The sequence below is a fragment of the Athene cunicularia genome, assembly GCF_003259725.1.
Source record: "Athene cunicularia isolate RWA chromosome 18 unlocalized genomic scaffold, athCun1 chr18_part1, whole genome shotgun sequence".
Taxonomy (NCBI): domain Eukaryota; kingdom Metazoa; phylum Chordata; class Aves; order Strigiformes; family Strigidae; genus Athene; species Athene cunicularia.
The window spans coordinates 4,938,968-4,957,151 of NW_020799123.1; the positions used below are offsets into that span (position 1 = coordinate 4,938,968).

General features: G+C 38.7%; 1 protein-coding gene across 7 annotated transcripts in view; it reads left to right on the top strand.

The window, feature by feature from the left end:
• The window catches only part of TNRC6C (trinucleotide repeat containing 6C), a 91,592-nt gene that overhangs the window by 62,521 nt on the left and 10,887 nt on the right, over positions 1-18,184 (top strand). For 3 of the 7 annotated variants that reach the window (XM_026861336.1, XM_026861331.1, XM_026861332.1), the window contains 11 exons: positions 301-358; positions 568-713; positions 7,371-7,544; positions 8,807-8,953; positions 9,348-9,470; positions 10,531-10,614; positions 10,934-11,165; positions 12,879-13,046; positions 14,172-14,363; positions 14,492-14,635; positions 17,277-17,393. In XM_026861336.1, the coding sequence (XP_026717137.1) occupies positions 301-358; positions 568-713; positions 7,371-7,544; positions 8,807-8,953; positions 9,348-9,470; positions 10,531-10,614; positions 10,934-11,165; positions 12,879-13,046; positions 14,172-14,363; positions 14,492-14,635; positions 17,277-17,393 (1,585 nt within the window). The remainder of the gene's footprint in view (positions 1-300; positions 359-567; positions 714-7,370; positions 7,545-8,806; positions 8,954-9,347; positions 9,471-10,530; positions 10,615-10,933; positions 11,166-12,878; positions 13,047-14,171; positions 14,364-14,491; positions 14,636-17,276; positions 17,394-18,184) is intronic. The other 4 variants (XM_026861337.1, XM_026861334.1, XM_026861333.1 and 1 more) reach the window with 3 other exon arrangements.

Consider the following 18,184-nt stretch of genomic DNA (forward strand, 5'->3'; position numbering starts at 1 on the left):
CCCCCTTTTTTTTTTTTCCTAAGAGAAGGGCATGCCATAGTGATACTTACATTCGCCATAGAAAACAGTAATTTAAACAGAACAGTATGATTTGGCCTTGTAGAACTGGTACTTCCTTGACAAACTGAAACTGATTTGTAGGGATTGCTAAAGGCAGAAAAAAATGTGCACAGCCATTATTTGTGCTTCTGAGTAAATACTAAATCCAGTATTTAAGACACATACCTGTTTTCTTAGTTTGCTTTGAGATCACGTAAGCGTGATTACTTTTTCTCTTAACATAATCCATATTTTTGACAGAGAGAGCCAGCGGAAGAGGCCTTGAAGAGCAACAATATGAATCTCGATCAGGCCATGAGTAAGTATGTGTGTAACTAGATTGTTTTTTTCTTTAAAGCAACACAGGAACCATTCATGATTCTGAGAGTTTGATCTTATCCAGATCAATTGGATAATACTTCTTTTCTTGCTTTTGCTTTTGTAAGCAAGACCTACTTCTTTGGATACTGTTGTCAAATTCACTGTCTTTGCATCACCTTTTTCAATATATTTCCCCGTTCTGTGAAGGTGCTCTGCTGGAAAAGAAGGTGGAAATGGACAAGCGTGGAATGGGAGTGACCGACTATAATGGAATGGTCACCAAACCCCTTGGCTGCCGCCCACCACCAATCTCCAAAGAGTCTTCCATGGACCGCCCCACCTTCCTTGACAAGGTGAGTTCAGAAATACGAATGTGATACACAAGTCAGAACTGTACACTGTGTAGAAATATTGATAATTTCCACTGTCTGTTTAGAAAGCTGTAGAGAGAAATGTGATGGATAATTAAATATTGCTTTATTCTTTTTCTGTTTTAATCTCATGGGAAATTTAGTCTTTGTGGAAAGAACCAATGATTTGATTCCCACATAGAAAGAAACAATGGCCAGCCCCAGTGTTACACTTGGAAAAGAAAACTTACTAAGGAATCAGTAATGCAATGGAACTAGAAATGAGAAGAACAAAGAAACAGAGCACAGAAAAAAAAAAGCGCCTTTTACTCTGTAAGAGTCCAGAGTGTCAGTGACCTTTGCCCAAATTAATGACCAGGCAGGACTAAGGCCAAAATCTTCAAGAATTAGGCTTCTAATTGCTGTTTCAGTTTTGAGCTCCTTATATATTTCAGTGGAATTTCAGTACTTAAATAGGAATGAGGAGCTGAGGTGAGAAGTATGATGAGTAGACATGAGAAGTAGAAGTAGAAGTAGAATGAGAAGTAGAAGAGTAGACACACACAGTCATAAATAGCTTCTCCAATTAACTTCCTTTTCTGTGATAATGCATGACAAATTTTCCAGCACCATTGAATGACTGAGGAGAAGGCCTTGGAAGTTCATGGTGGCCAAGAATCAAAGTGACCAAAGAAAAGGATGTGGGGAAAAATGAAGCCAGATTTCAGTAGGAAATGAGATTGACAACCTGACAAAAAGTCCTACAAAGAGACCTACCAAATCACCTCAGAATTCCTCCCAGAATTAATAAGGAAAGAACAATCTTCTGGTGCCATTCTTTATTTCACAGATTATTTGAAATGTTCATAAGGATGGGAGGTGGTGGTTTCTGGTGGTTTCTGAGAAATCCGTACTTTTCACAAACTGTGCTGAAACCAATTCATTTTACATAAGCTATTTACATGATGTGAGACAGTAATGATATCTAGTCTTGTTAACACACTGTATTAAAAACTTCGCCAACCCTGAATAATTATTATCTTTCCAGTCCTCCACCCTGTGTTTTCTTACAGTCTTAACTACAGCATTATCTTTAAAGTTATGGTTTGTGTTGTGACAGGTTCCCAGGTGTTCTGCTAAGAAAATTAGTGTGGTGCTATGCTAGGACATCTGATAAATACTGACCTTTTAATAACAGCTATTACTATTTCTGCTGTTTTCACAGTCTAAACAGTTTGCTCAGTTTTAGTGCTGGTACGATGCAAATCATAAACAAGTTAATTTGATTAAACATAAATGCATCTTCCATAATTATGTGTTATTTATATTAATAAGAAGAAATTAGCATCTCTACAAAATTTCCTTTAGAGGATCCTTATGTATAAGAAATTTTTGTAATGGTTCAAATGCTGCCACAGTGCTGCGTAGTCTAGTCTTAGGGCAGCTTCCTGCAAAGATTATATATTAAAAAAAAATGCTTTTCTGCTTTTGGAGAATAACAACATTTGTTCTTTCTGGGCTCCCTACTTCTGTCAGAATGATGTGGTGTCCATTATGTTGTTGTTCCCTAAACCAGACTAAATGTATCTGTATTTCCTACAGCGTAAGGCTCAACCTGGCTCTTCCTTTTTTTTTCTCTTCCTGACATGTAAAGTTCACTCTTAGCTATGGCAAGTCTGTTTGCTTATGGCAAACTTTATAGAATATGTTAATTGAAAGATCTCTCTCCTGATGAAGGTCACAAAATTCGTGCATGCATGCCAGTTAACCTTTTCTTTGCTAAGGTAACAATATCTTGAGCAGTAAAGTTATTGCCAGAGGAGGAGGTGCATTATGTTCAGCGTGATGCATAATTATGGAAACATATGTTAAATGCAGCTATTGAGAAGGGAGTACTAAAATAATTAATATTCATAAAGCAAGTAAAATCTGTCAGTCTAGGCATAATCTGTCACAGTGACTTTACTATAACAAAGGAAATAACCCCAAACTATATTTGTTAGCTAACAGTGTTGAGCAACTTGCTAAGTGAATTAAAGAAATACAGTTCCTACTCTAAGAAAAACTTTCTCCAGGTTTGCAGCCCAGGCTGCTAGAGTAACTCCTCTTCTCCAAAACCTTTTTGCCCTTTGAGGTACTTTTTCAGAGCATGACCCTGGAGCTGTCTTGCTTCCTGCTTAGCCATCCTCGGTCGGTGAACAAGCTCTCTGCACAGCTACACAAAGCACTCCACCCAGCGTTCCACATTTTACTTAGTGTTTATCGAGCCATTATCCTTTTTGCTTGGCTTTGAGTCTTCAATAAGTTGTGTTAGTGTGCTCACTGCTACCACTCCTTTCTCAGCTGATTCTCTCAGCTCACCTGAGTTGAGACTCCGTGATTTTTCTCTTGCATTTTCTCTGACAAATAAAGCCAGAACTTACTTTAAAAAAACAAAAACAAAAACAAACCAACAAAAACCAAACCTTGTGCATTTGAGGAGAGAGAGTTTCCAGCTCTGACATTTGCTTCTGGATCCATGGAACATCCTGTTCTCTCTGGACTAGTAAGCTGTCTGTGCAACTGAACATCACCTTTGAATATTTGCTTTCACTTGTTCCTCCATGCTTGCAGCAGATACTCTTTATTCTGTGTTGCACTGAGTCAATCTTTGTCACTCAGTGCTTTGTTAATTGTATTATTTTTTTAGGATTTTTGCCTTGTAGCACCATAACAAGAGAAAGGAGAAAAATCCAATGGCTTCAAGGAAATAAAAGATCCAGCCTAGCAGTATCCTGATATGTCATCTCAACCACTTAATCTTACACTGGCTGGCGAGCACACTGTACTTAGGTATCAGGTTTGCTTGAAGATGTTACCTGATGTCTTCTGGAACCATCACATTTGTAAGAAAAGCATGTAAGCTTTTCCTGGAAGCATGCTTTAAAATATCAGAAATAAGCCCAGGGGGCTTCGAAGGTTCTTTCCTTAAAGTGTAGAGATTTGTCTTGGGTACTACTCCTGAGTACTGGGACTCAAATTTGGTGTGTATTCATTCTCACTGCATCTATCAAGTGTTCTGCTAAGCTCAGAAGAAAAACGTGGTGATTTGTGACTTTCACTGACCACTGCCTAATTGAAAATCTTGAACCGTACAGAGACATCCCTTAATTTTTTATCATAATTGAATGCAAGTGTTGAACTCTGGAACATTGTATTAGATGTATGTGATCAAAAGTCAGGTCAGCTCTCTGAAGAAAGGTAACATCAGCCTGCTTTGGCATTAGCTCAAGCTTGCCTTCTGTGAGGCTTCTGTTAGTTCCATGGCAGACTCGTCATCCCTCCTGCTCTCTATCTCTGTTTTTTATGTTTTCTCCCTACTGCCAGCAGAGTGTCCTGTCTTCCTTTGCTTTAATACTGCTTCCAAACTTTCTCCCAAATTCTTGAGCATGTAAGAGACTGTGAAATTCTCACCTTTCAAATTAGGTCTCCTTTCTACTAGTGAAATATTCCTATTCACTGATCAGCTCTTCCTCTCTACTGTTGAGAAACCCAGGTGTACGAGCCTTTATGCTCATTGGCTGCAGTCATGTTCTTTCATAAATATTCTGACTAGGCTTTTTCCTTGGTTATAATTCATACATAATGTTTGGTGTTTTTCCAACCTCATCTTTCGCATTCTGATGCCAGTTGTCTCTGGTGAATGTGACTGGTTTTTGTCTTTGGGATAAGAAATGGGCTATTTTATCATGCAGAAACACTTTTGAAGGTCTTGCAATTAGATGACGATCACTAGAATTTTAAGGTTGACTTGAAATTATTTTTCTTTACTCCATCTCTGCTTCCTGTGATCCAGTGATTGTTTCTTTTTTGAACTTCCAAATTTTGAAACCTCTTTCATGCCCATGTTTTCAAAATTTAAAATACCAATGATGAGTACTTCTTTGAGTACTGCATTTCCTGCAAGATTCTTTTGCCTGAACCTAACTCCTGTCAGATTTGAAGAGAACTTACTTTGTGGTGAGATTTTATTATTTTAACATCCTCTTTTGGAAAAGTGGTTTTTTTTTTTTTTTCTATTCTAAGAAGTTATTACTGTGTGTTTTCTACTAACTACTTCTGTAACTGACTTTCTAGAAAGACCTCTAGCAAATTAATCAGTCTTGCATCTGTCTGTTGGGACGTTTTGATTCATGAAGTGACAGTTGTTGGCAGGCGACTGCCAGAGTGTCCAGGAGTCCCCTGCTAAATTGTCCATATCTCACAGGGCTAAAAAGTCTTTGAGTAATGCTGCTTGCATTCTGTCATATTTGGTACATGAGACTGTTGTGAAAGACTTTCCAAAGTCCTAAAAGTAATACATTGTTGGGCACCAGTGTGGTGCTTTGTGTTAGATAACTGTAGAAGGGAATACTGCTACCAGTAGGATTTTACAGTTCTGTCAAATACCTTCAAAAAGTTAAAAGCAGTGCTGGATTTGGCATGATTCTGATGATTCAGATGTAGGAGATTCGTCTAATTGATTAGCCCGAGGGAGAAATATAACATAAATTTGTAAGGAAGTTACAGAAGAGGAAAGGTTAGGTAGAAAAGATTAGTCTTCAGGTAACAATTATTACATAAAGGAGCCTGAAAAATAATGGGTCACAAACCATTGTCAGCATTATAGGTATCCCTTAGTCTAGACTGAGAATGACTGAAGAGTACTTTATTTTGACCAACTCAGATACTTTGTTAAATGAATTGATTTCAGTTCCACTTTAGAGCACAGATTTGTGCAGCACAGTTGGCACCTTACCACAAGTTCAAATGAAAAAAAAAAACAGGACAAAGTGAATGTGGACAATATGTTATAAACTTGCTACAAAACACATTTGCTGCAGCTCAGACAAGGAACACACTTGTGAAGGTGGCCTTGCAGCAAGTTGGCCTGTTCTGGAAATTAGATGCCTGAGTATTCAGTGTGGCTTGTCCTCCACCGTCTCTGGCACTGCTTATTTCCAAAATGAGAAAAACCAATGTCAATGAGACAAGACTTGAATAAATTTTGAGGGCAGGGAGGGATTGCATTGATCTCTCATGGTCAATAGGTCTGTTCACATAGGAAACAATGGCATCTGAAGGAGAGAGCATGCATGAAGCTTGAAATTATTTTCACTTTAAAGGGGGAAGGGTAGAATTGTAAACATATGTCTGTGATCTAAGGAGAAATCCTTGAACCTGTTACTGTCATGCAAGCTGCAGTTGTTTGTGGAGTGTGACTGATGTCCAGTAGAATGTAAAATATCTTGAGCTGAAAGGCCTTGGGGATATCATTAGAAAATGTCAGTGTCCCCCTCAGGATAGTCAGATAGCATGTCAAGTGTCACTTTGCCTGATAGTAAAGAAACTTTTTCTTTGCATCATAGGAGAGCTGTTGAAAATGTATTTTGCAGGGTTAACTTAGAACACAAAATTTACTGAGTGTGCTTGCTGTATTAGGTCATTTGTTTGGGTATCTGGTTAGTGGACTGGGCTGCTTTTTTAACAAAGGAGGTTTATAGGTATCTCACAATCTTCTGGGGCACTGAATTTATTGGTTGAAATAACCTAGCTCCTCACCTGTTTAAAAGCCTTTCTTTGCAGTGAATCTATTGCCCAAAACCCACCAGTCCAGCACATTGCAAATTAAAGATTTTTCACTTTACCCGTTTTTGGAGCTCTACTTTGTACACAGTGTTACTTGATCATGCTTGCCGCAGGCTTCCCAGACATCAAAGCACAGTTTGAGATAGAACTTGGTACCCCACTGTAATACTAGCTAGATATCTACCTGTTTGACTGGGGATTACGTGATTTATTTTATTTTCTGACTTGCTGTTTACCCCCCACGGGTGCTGCCTTCTGTACATTGTATCCGTGTTCAACTGTGGTTCCTTACACCCCAGTTATCAGAGGGGGCCCCTTATATCTTGCTAAAATCTGCCTCCTCCTGGGGGACATTCAGGCAGTGTCTTAATCACTTTCCTAGGAAGGCTGCACAGACAACATTATCATTGTTGGGTTTAAGTATTTTTGTGTTCATTGGGTGCGTTAGGGTGTAGTGTTTCATAGTGGATAATAATAACTCAGTGCTATGTGAATATTAAAAGAGGCTCATGTGTCTCAGTTAGGAAGGGGGATTAATGCAAAAATGCTTTTTTAAGAGCAGAGCTATGATGTGGAACCAAGTACAGACTGGTGTCAAATAAGCTGATCCCGAGTTCTGGGTTAACAAAAGTGGTATGTGGTATGTCATATGTCTGTGCTCTGCTGCTGAGAGTTCAGCAGTCTAACAGAAGACTTCCCTGAAATACCCTGGGTCTCTCTTCCCTTTTCACTTTTCAATCTGGTGGAGAAGAGAGGAGAAAATCTAAGGAGGTGATGGCCGCATGATAGCTCTGCGATTTGTTGCTAGAATCCCTCCTTCTGGAGAGGTGGGTGAGGGTGATTGTACAGTTGTGGATTAAGTGTGACAAAATAAAGAAAAACAGTACCTTAATCCTATTTCTCTTTTTCTTCTCCCTTCACTCCATACTTTTCATACCCTGTTATTCATAACTTTTTTTTTTTTTTCCCAAAATATTTTTATTCATCCATACCCTTTTATATTTCCATGGGACACTGTTTTGTGTGCTGTCTGCTCCTGGGCACTGCACACAGCTCACCCTTTCTTTCTCCAATCAGGATGGCGGCCTAGTGGAAGAGCCCACTACTTCACCATTTTTGCCTTCACCAAGCCTGAAGCTCCCCCTTTCAAACAGTGCACTCCCTAATCAGACCCTGGGCGGGCTTGCCTCAGGGCTGGGCATGCAAAACTTGAATTCTTCTAGACAGGTAAGGCTGTTGGGAGAGATCACAAGTTGAATTTCAGCTCTCTTGGACTCTGCTGCTAGTGCCCATCGCTCCCCAGGGAAAATGGTGGTTTAAACTGAAAGTGCACGCAATATCTTTGTTCACGTGAAATATCAGTAGAGAAGTTACCTGCTGTATAAACATTTCACATTATAAGACATAAAACAACTGCATAGTTGTAATTAGCCTGCTAATTACATGCATCCGTTGAGAGGAGACTGTAGTGTTATGGTTTTATACCACTGAACCCTGGTATAGCCCTGCCTTGATTGATGTGAGGTTTCTTTTTTTGAGGCGTTGCTAATTGTCACAGACTCTGAGGCAGAGACATTGCTCTAATTCATCTTTCCTGGTTGGCATAATTACTCAGTGATGAGATGGGTGAGAAGTGATGGGGGCTTTTTTATTCCTGCTGTAAGTGTCAAGGCAACTCATAGCTTTGACAAGTGGTAAAAAAACAACTGTGCTTCTAGCACCTCTGGTCAAAGAGAGCATTGTGGCAAAAGGGATGTTTTGGCCCTTGGGTAGAGCATGCTGAAAGAAAAAGGCAAGGAGATGGAGGGGGAGATTGATAAACAGGAGACTTAGAGGCCATAAACTACTGCTGCTTATGAAAAGGTTATTTTTGCCATAGAAATTGAAGTTCCATCAAAGATAAGAAATAACAACACAGGAAAAACTCTATATATCATTCTATGTTGTTTTTTATTTCGTATATTCCTTTAAAGTTAGTTTTCTAAAGGCATTACTTGTCCAGCACTTGCAGCCCATTAAGCTTATCTTTCAGAAGCGGAGACTGCCCTAATATAATGTCCATTATCAGTAGTTTTGCAAAATGACTTAAGTATAAAAACTGCCTAGTTAATTTAAGGATCACAGGATGCTGTGAGTTTAATGACTGCATTCTCCTGTCCCTTGCTACACAAATACAAACCTTTTTGGCGAGTACTTTTTGTTGTTCATCTTGTGACCCTCTAGGGTTATGCATCCTTATAGAAAGCAATCTTCCAACTTCAGCCACCCTTTGTTCAGGCATCTGTACAAAGTTTTGCAGGTTTGGGATGTTGGGTACATCTTTGCCGTGCCTGATTTTAAACCTGATTGTCAGTACAGTCTGCATGTACTGGTTTCTTTATCCATGCCTGTCATAATCACTGAGGATAAAGACTGCACAGGTAAATAACTTCCAGTCTGTATGTCGAGTGATGTCTTTAAATGCCAATGTATTTCTTGCTCTGCTGTAGATACCGAGTGGCAATCTGGGTATGTTTGGCAATAGCGGAGCAGCACAAGCCAGGACCATGCAACAGCCGCAGCAACCGCCAGTGCAACCTCTTAATTCATCCCAGCCTAGTCTTCGTGCTCAAGTGCCTCAGTTTCTATCCCCTCAGGTTAGATGACACTTCCACTCATGAATCTCCCTTTTCCCTGGAAATCTTCCATGTGCACTCTTCTCTCCATATGCATTCTGTTGTCATGCTCCTGTTGCCTGTCTGGGTCTGTGTTGATGTATTTACTAGCCAGTAAGCATGTTACATGGGTAAGGGGTTCTTGTGTGTGTATTCTGTCCTTTTTGCCAAAAGTAGTGTTTCTAGAGAGCTGAAAGTTTGTTCTCAGCTGCTCTTCCATAAATGGATATTTGAGTGTGGTTATTAAGATTTGTAGAGCCTCTTGTTAATTTTTTGATAGTTCATGTGTTCCAGCTAATGTGAGTCTTATTAATGACTTATACAGTTGCCAGTGTTAAAAGGAAATGTACAATTAAAATACACTGCTCTTCCTTAGGTTCAAGCACAGCTTTTGCAGTTTGCAGCAAAAAACATTGGTCTCAGCCCTGCACAGTTAACCTCGCCAATTAATAATCCTCAGCATATGACGATGTTGAACCAGCTCTATCAGCTGCAGCTGGTAAGTTAAAAGACATGGCAAATAAACTCTAAATCAGATTTGAAAGCATGAAGATAAAATAAGAGAATGGCTAACTAAATTTTTAAATGGACATGACAGATCCTTAAAATAATCAGATGCTGATTTCTTTCGTAGAATTTCTTTTTAAAGAAACAAATTCAAGTTTTTTGCCTCAAGCTTTATAAATAGTCATTTGTGGAGTAATTACTCTTTAAAGCTGATCAGTGGAACTGAAAACTCAATTGTCCTTTTACTGGTATGTGTAACAGTATATTCTCAAACAGCACTAATCTGTGTATTACCTGCCAACGTACGAACAGCTGGGAGATTTTTGTCACAACATAATAAGAGAGAAATTTCAGTAGTGCTGGTGACCTGGTTTACCTGGAGAACTTCCTTCAGTTGTGTCACTAAAAAATAGTGTAGGGTAAATTTCCTGTACTTAAGGGAATGTATATTAAACACATATGTAACAAGAACTACTTGTTTATGAAAAGTTCGGTACTTCTGCTATACTTGCAATTTATATATCTATATATATATAATGTGAGTGTGTAATGAAAATACTGAATTGGATTTTAAGAATATTTTTTAAAAAGGTACCACTAACAGTCAGTATTTGCTAGGGTTAAACATAAAATTGAGGATGACAGACTACCTTAGTTGCTGATCTTAATGTGGTGGTCAAAACTCTTCTATTAGTAACAGCATTTGATACTATTATTCATTTCTGGTTATGTCTCCTAGTTTAGTGGAGCACAGCATTGATGCCATGCCATGATAATAATTGAACAGTATCCAACTACTTGAAAAATATCTGTACAGAACTGCTTTGGATTTTAAATTCACGAGTTTCAGAGAAACACCTTGAAAACTGGACTTAAATGTATTATAAAATACATTTGTAACAATTGTTACTTTTGCTTCATTGGCTGTTTTCAGAAAACTCCAATGTTTCGGTCTTTTCTGTCTTTTTTATAATGTACCAGAGCAGTTCAAGCAAGCTTGTTTGGCTTACTGTGTATGTTTGGACCTCTGACCTCTCATTTCTGTCTTGTAGGCGTACCAACGTTTACAAATCCAGCAGCAGATGTTACAGGCTCAGCGTAATGTTTCCGGACCCATGAGACAACAGGAGCAGCAAGTAGGTTTGCCTGCCAGTTCAATCATCCCATTAGAGTTCGGTTTCAATAGCTTAAAGAGATTGTACTACATTATATCAAAGCGGCTAAAGCATCCTTAGAAACAATAATATAGTGCATGGCTTGAGTATTGAAAAGGAAAGAGCTGGAGTAATAAAGCTGTTTCACAGCATTCAGTTATTGGAGGAAACCTCTTCAAATTAATACAGTCAGTTTTTATTTGTGAAGACATCTACTGTGTTATTTCACTGTAGAGAAAGGCAGAAGAAATCTAGTGGCTTTTTGTTCAATTGAGCATTTATTGATTCTTTTTCTTGCCAGGTTGCACGTACAATCAATAACATGCAGCAGCAGATCCAGCAGCACCAGCGCCAGCTGGCCCAGGCCCTGCTTATGAAGCAGCAGCCTCCCCCTCCACATCTATCTTTGCACCCCTCTGCAGGCAAATCAGCCATGGATAGCTTTTCACCCCATCCCCAGGCTCCCGGCCTACCTGACCTGCAGACCAAAGAGCAACAGTCTTCACCGAACACCTTTGCTCCTTACCCTCTTGGTAAGTGTCCTGCATTAAAACAGTTCAATATGAAAAAGACGGAGTATATTATGTGAATTCAGCATCTAAATATTTTGCTTCGTAGTATAACAAATGCAGAAGTACAAAAGATATGTGTATTCAATAATGTGAAAATGCTAAAACAAAATCACAGTACTTCATGCCTGTCTGGTAGCTGTTCAGGTGAACTGTGTTTGCTCACCTGCTTACAAATACCAGAACAGAAAATGTGCTTAATTAGCTATCTATGTATGGTGCTATTTATGAACTAAACATAAGTGAACAGCATAATATTTAAAATAATATAAAATACACAGATATCATATTGATAAATAGGTATATCACCTGGAAATCATGCAAAAGTCATCTTTCCACTCTAATCAGCACTGGTAAGGCATCAGTTTTGGTCAGTCTATTTCAAGAAAGATATGGATCAGTTTAAAGGAATGCAGAAAGAGTGTTGTGCAGACAATTAGATGTTTCAAAAACATGGCTGCTAAGGAAAAAATGAAATCCTCTTCTCACTTTAGTCTAAAGAGGAGACTTGAGACATGCAGGAATCTTCAAAAATGTGAAAGCTTCAAATAAGTTTTCTTGCATGTGGCTGATGCAAGAGGTAATGAACATTTATTGCATAAAAGAAGATCTAGTTAAATATTAAGGATCGTTTATTTGCTTTAAGCAAAGTAGAGTACTGGAATCAATTCTCTGGAAAGTGTCTTAAATCTTCACCAGTCATTTTGTGGTAGGTTAGACATAGATCTGTCAAATATGATTGATGTCAATTGATTCAGCCTTGAGACGGGGTGAGCAGAACAACCTTTCAGACCTGTTTTCTGTGACTGTTTGATGTATGCTACAGACTTCATTTATGATACAAAGGAATTAATTTAATATCTTTGTGACGCTCTATACTGTATACAATAGAATTGTCAAGCTTTATCTAGCATGCAGTAGTTAAGAAGGTAATTTTGACTGCTATGGTGAACTGTTATAGCAGGGAGCATCAGAAGGCAAAAGAATGGATGAATTAAAGGCCTAAGTCTAAGAGGTTCTTATCATATCTCAGCTTCCTGTGATCTGCTAACATTCAGGATTATATATCAAAAAGGACCCAGATTCATGTCACAGAGCATGTCAGAATTATTCCTTAGATATAGCCTGAGTGATTTTGCTGTGAGTATACAAACTATATGCCCAAATAGTACAATACCAGCTCTGATGAATAGCAGCTGTTTGTATGACCTTTTAATCAGTCACTTTGGGATTTTTAAAATGTTGTTAGCAAAGTAAAATGGCAGATATCATGGGGGTGTGCTGGTGAGGCATTAGGAATATTTTGGCTTGGCAGTGGAATGCTGCAAATTGTTCAGTGGTTTAAACGTAGCATTCCAGTGTGTTCTTCTAGAATGCCTTTTCTGCAACAAGTGAGGAGATTGGCAAGTAGAAGTACTGACAGCGTTGAAATGTTAGCCCTGCATCTTTTTTCCTTTAGCACAGTTTTAACATTTTCTGAATACATGGGAGTTATACTGGTGTTCCCATAAAAGCAAAAAATTCTTGACAGCAGGTTGAAAATGTGCATGGTAAATTAGCACACATACATACAGATGTCTGAGAATCAATGCCTAGTAATTTCTTCAGCTGGATTTTGAAACACATCTTTTAACCCCCCAGTATATTATGGATATCTAATGACCTGTTTCCCCTTAGCTGGACTGAACCCGAACATGAATGTAAATAACATGGACATTACTGGTGGTTTGTCAGTGAAGGACACTTCTCAGTCCCAGTCTCGCCTTCCTCAGTGGACACACCCCAACTCAATGGATAATCTGTCTAGTGCTGCTTCTTCACTTGACCAGAACTCCAGCAAGCACGGTATGTCGCGTTTAATCTCTGTCAGTCTCGCTTTTTGAGATTTGAGTCATATTGCAATTGTAATTTTTCTCTCATGTTCCTATTTTCAGTAAGTGCTCATAAATGGTTGGTACAAAGTGCCCTTTGAGACTGTGATATTTTTAAGATGGTTTCTGCAGTCACATTCAGCAATGCACTGAAGCTTTTGCTATCACTTCCTACATGCAATGTAGGAATGTTTTTTCTCATTTGCTAAATTTTGTTGCTCAGAACATGGAGTTCAAGTAAAACAAGCCATTAGTGTTGGCAAAACAAGTCCCACAGGCTTCCCCTTACTCCAGATCTGCATACCTTCAATCCTAAAAAACTTTACATTGGCTTTCTCCCACAGTTTTTCCAGCATCATCAACCTTTCACAGCCAGTCCTGTACAAAGGCATGATGGATTACATAATTACCCACCCTGGGAGTTAGGAGCACAAACTTCATATTTTTCCAGAAGTTATTGCTAATCTGTTTGAACACCTTTATCCCCAACGCCTCCAGTATCCCGGCTTGTTTATTCCTGTATTTCCTGTACCAAGTTTATTCTGTTAGAACATGGTGCTCTGTTAACTTCATTGTATCCTGGATTTTATTATGAGCAGTGTGAATTATTTCTTTTACAATAGTTTTTTATTCTGCAAGTACCTGTACTGCCTGTGCCAAATTGTTGTTTGATAGTTTGTAGGAACATGAGAATGGCCATTTCAAATCATCCATCCCGTCAGCAATGAATACCTAGAGAAGGGTGAGAAGAGGGCTTGCCTGCAGTGGTATTCCTTAGTATGCTGTCTGAGCAAATTCCTGTTTACCATCAGTGTAATGATTTGAATTACTTAGTTTCTTTTTGGCAGTAATGTAATGCAAATTTCTTGAACTTGAGTGTCTAGATTGTACCAGCAATGTATCTCCCAGCTGTAATTCCTAGTAAGGCTTCAGCAGCTGTTAAGCTTTGTTTAACGTGTTTACACTTTAATTTTCTTTTTTATCTTTGTAATACAGAAAGAAAAAAAGAAAATAATAACAAAATCTAGGGACTGATGAAATTCCATACCCAGTATTAGTCCCACTCCTAAACAGAGCCTTTCCATTTCATTCATTACAGGTGCTATACCTGGAGGTTTAAGTATTGGTCCTCCGGGAAAGTCCTCCATTGATGACTCTTATGGCCGGTATGATCTGATTCAAAACAGTGAGTCGCCTGCCAGTCCACCTGTAGCTGTTCCTCACAGCTGGTCACGTGCCAAAACCGATAGTGATAAAATTTCCAATGGCTCCAGCATAAACTGGCCACCAGGTAACAAAATACAAAGCATTTGTGTTAAATTGTTGGTTTTATTTATTGAATCCTCATACCTTCTAATACAGAGGAACTTTGGAGAATTAAGATTTTATATATTCTTCTTTTTATTATATTTTAAACAGAGTTCCATCCAGGAGTGCCATGGAAAGGACTGCAGAATATTGATCCTGAAAATGACCCCGATGTTACTCCTGGAAGTGTTCCAACTGGGCCTACTATAAACACCACGATACAGGATGTTAATCGCTATCTTCTCAAGAGTGGAGGTAAACACACAAATGACTTTCACATCTGTGTATACTTTAATTTTCTTTCCAAGGAAGTTGACATCATATATTAACAGATGTATATTTTTGCATGTAATCCTAATATAATAATTCTTCTGCTCTTAACTTTCACTGAAAATCCAGAAATACTTGATTTAAATATGGGACTAAGAAGTTTCTGGGTTTCCATGGGAATGTAAATATTTTTATATTGGAGATGTAATATAAACTTCTGTGGTCACTGGAAGTTTTTGTAAGCTGTAATAATTTGTTTTGAACAAGATTTCTCTCTCCATACTGACTAACCTCTTACAGACACCTTGCAAAATACTCAGAAGACACAATACAAAAGTTGCACAGTTCTTGCTGAGGCACTGATTTATTGTAGCTTTGTTAAAAGATCAATCAGCAAAATGAATCAGAGCTGTTTATCCCCAAAACCATTAAAGAAAAGAATAGGGAATTGACTAGCAAACTAGTATTTCCCAGTGCCATTTCCATGCCTTTTGTCTTGGCAGTGCTTACTCCAGAATTAAATAGGTCCTTTCTAAAACAGAAAACCGTTGGGACTATGCTACTTATTAATTAGATGTACTGAAACTGGATCAAGGGAAAGGTGGCTTGGTTTAATTGTGATCAGTGTTCCAAGATGGGCAAGTTATCTGCACTCTGATAGAGCACTTTAATATGCACAGGAATAGTTGTAATCAGGTTGTAAAGGACCTGTCAGGATTAAAAATGTGGATTTTGTTCTAGTAGTTAAATCTGTGATACCTGTGTAGATTGTAAATCTAAATTGTTTGTAGCTCTGGGCTTGTTAACTCAGGCAAAGGGCTGTGAAACATGAGGGAAAGGAAGCAGGGATTTTCATTGTCTTGAATGATTTTAGTTGTCTCTTACCAGAAAGCAATCTTTAAGTTGAAACATTAAATGTTTGTGTGCATGAGTAATGTTGAATTAACTTCTAATGACCCAAATGTACTTCAAGGGGCAGGCAGCCTGGATGGTTTGAAGTTATAAAAAGAAAAGCATAAAGACATAATTCAGTCACAGTTGAGGTATGGTGCACCCAAGAAATAGTCCCTTTAGGTCAAAAGCCTAGCTTTTACTGTGAGAAGTAAACAGGCCCTCAAGAGCCAAAACCTTTTGAAAAGTAATGACTGTTGGGGTCCTGATTAGCTTTTTATCTTGTTGTTAATATAATTTTAATAAAAAGTGTAGTTGCTGAACCTGTTTCTTTATGCTTGTATAACCTAGGTGTTTTTTTCTAGGTAAAATACCTGTTATTGTCAGTACCGCTCCCTATGAGATTGGTGCTTTAATGACATGCTGCCAGGAAAAGACTGTTCTGAATACTGCAGCTTGAAGTACACCGGTTGTATTAACAGAGCTGATCTCCATTTAGACTGTGGTGTATAGCATCCTTGCACTGTACACTTAGAAAGAGACAAAACCTAAGCTTTTGGGTTGATTTTTTGCTTTACACTGTTTGCTAATGAAGCATTGCAGGGTCAGCCACCATGAGCTGAAAGTCTTAGCCATGTGGAACCAGGAACCGTTTCAGCTCTGTGAGCATATGGGCCTTTGAATCTGATATAATTCCCTCACTCCTACCTGGGAAATAGATTATTTCCAGAGAAGGCCTTGATACCGAGTTGTTTTGCTTGAGACTGAGTCTGTATTGGTGTCCTTTGGAGTGCAGTGAGTCTGGATAAGGTAAAGTTTGGTTGGTTGCTGTTCCAGTTGAAAATACAGCCTGTGTTTTTTGTTGAGCTGAGGGACGAGATTGTCCTTTCACTTACTCCGTTCTACCTCAGTACAACGCTCTTTTCCAAAGAACTCACGTATGTTTTTATTAGTCAGTTAAATATGTTCCAGTATCACAGTCCATCTCTGTATGTCAGGAGTGATAAGTCACCTAGGGTACATACTTAATTTTGTTGGTATCTAGAGAGAATACTTCCAGCTATTCTGGTCTATATAAAGAAGATATTTTATTTTATGTTCAGTTTCTTTCATTTGCTGCCAGTAAGAAAATTGTACGTATGCTTAGATAGCTCCTCAGATTGTAAATGATTTACCACGACGGTTTCAGGCTATTTCATTTCATGTTATCAGTTTGAGAAGAGATTGCTAAAATATATCTGTGCTTTACTGAAAGTCTGCAAAAATCTAAAAATGTTTGTGGGCATTAGGTTGTAGGAGAAGTGCTTACCTCAGGTAATTTAGGACAAATCACCCATGGTAAGAGGTTAGTTTATCATATACATCTATGCTCATCTACAGTTGCCATTTCTTAAGGCAGCCGCCAGAGCACCTTTTTAAATGAAGCCTGTTCCTTGAGACTAAACAGTTTAATGCTGATTTTTTTGAGAGTCACGTATCTTAAAGGAAATGCAGAATTTATCTTCTGCACAGGGCTAGTACATTTGCTACTGTGCCAGCTTTCTTTTCTTTCCTACTAAAGACTTCTGCTTCCTTTATCATGCTTTCTATAACATTTCATTCCTAGACTTCAGAGACCAGGCTGATTAAGGAAAAATGCCTTGCATGGTTTGTATTTTCACATAATAGATTTGCTTATGTCACACCAGACATCATATGCCCATCTTTCTTAGTTGCTTCTCTGCTGGTTCTGCAGGGTCATCCCCAACATCATCTCAGAATGCCACGCTGCCTTCATCGAGTGCCTGGCCGCTTAGTGCCTCCGGCTACAGTAGCTCTTTCAGCAGCATTGCATCCGCACCTAGCATTGCAGGTACGAAACACGGCCTTTCTACTTTCACATCCTTCTGCATTCTGAGAAAAGGCCCTAGAAAGTGCTTTCCCAGTTATTACAGTAGTGCTACTATAGACAGAAGCATATTTTTTTAGTCCTGCGTTAGGTAGGCAGCTCTCCTGGCAGCTCTTTGGTGGTGAGTGTTGGATGGTATTCCTGGAACTGTGTTAAGGAAAAATGTATTTATTCCACGTGGTGCCACATGCTGTCACTCTGTATTGGCATCAAGATCTCTGAATGACTCGTTTCCATTGGAACTTTGAGGAGAAATATTCTGTTGTCTAGGACATCAGTAGAAGCTCCCCTACTAGACCCTTCCAGTGAGAGCTGGTAGAAAATTTTTGTTAATAAACTCACTGTTAAAAGTGAACCATCTTCAGCTCAGGAAAAACAATAGTAGTACCTCAAGGAGGCACTCTGCATGGCTGTGGAGGGGTTGGGTTTGGGGGCTCTTTAAATGTCTTCTAAAAGTCAATCCAAAGTCTGATGCTCCCCTATATGGCTGAGCTTGTAGATGGTCTAAATAATTATCCCATTCTTTTTAATGAGCGTTTTGGAGCATTTCTGTCTGCAAATCATGGAAACTGCTTGTGAACTTGGCTGCCTAAATATCCAGTTTGTCCCATTATAAAAATGTGTTGGAGGCGTTGTATGGATTGCATTATCGTTTTCATATCTAATCAATGAAAACCTTTCACTTTGAATAAATGAAGCTGCAGCCTCCAGGTTGTACTGCACAATGCAAAACAAAAAGGGTTTGTTTGAAATGG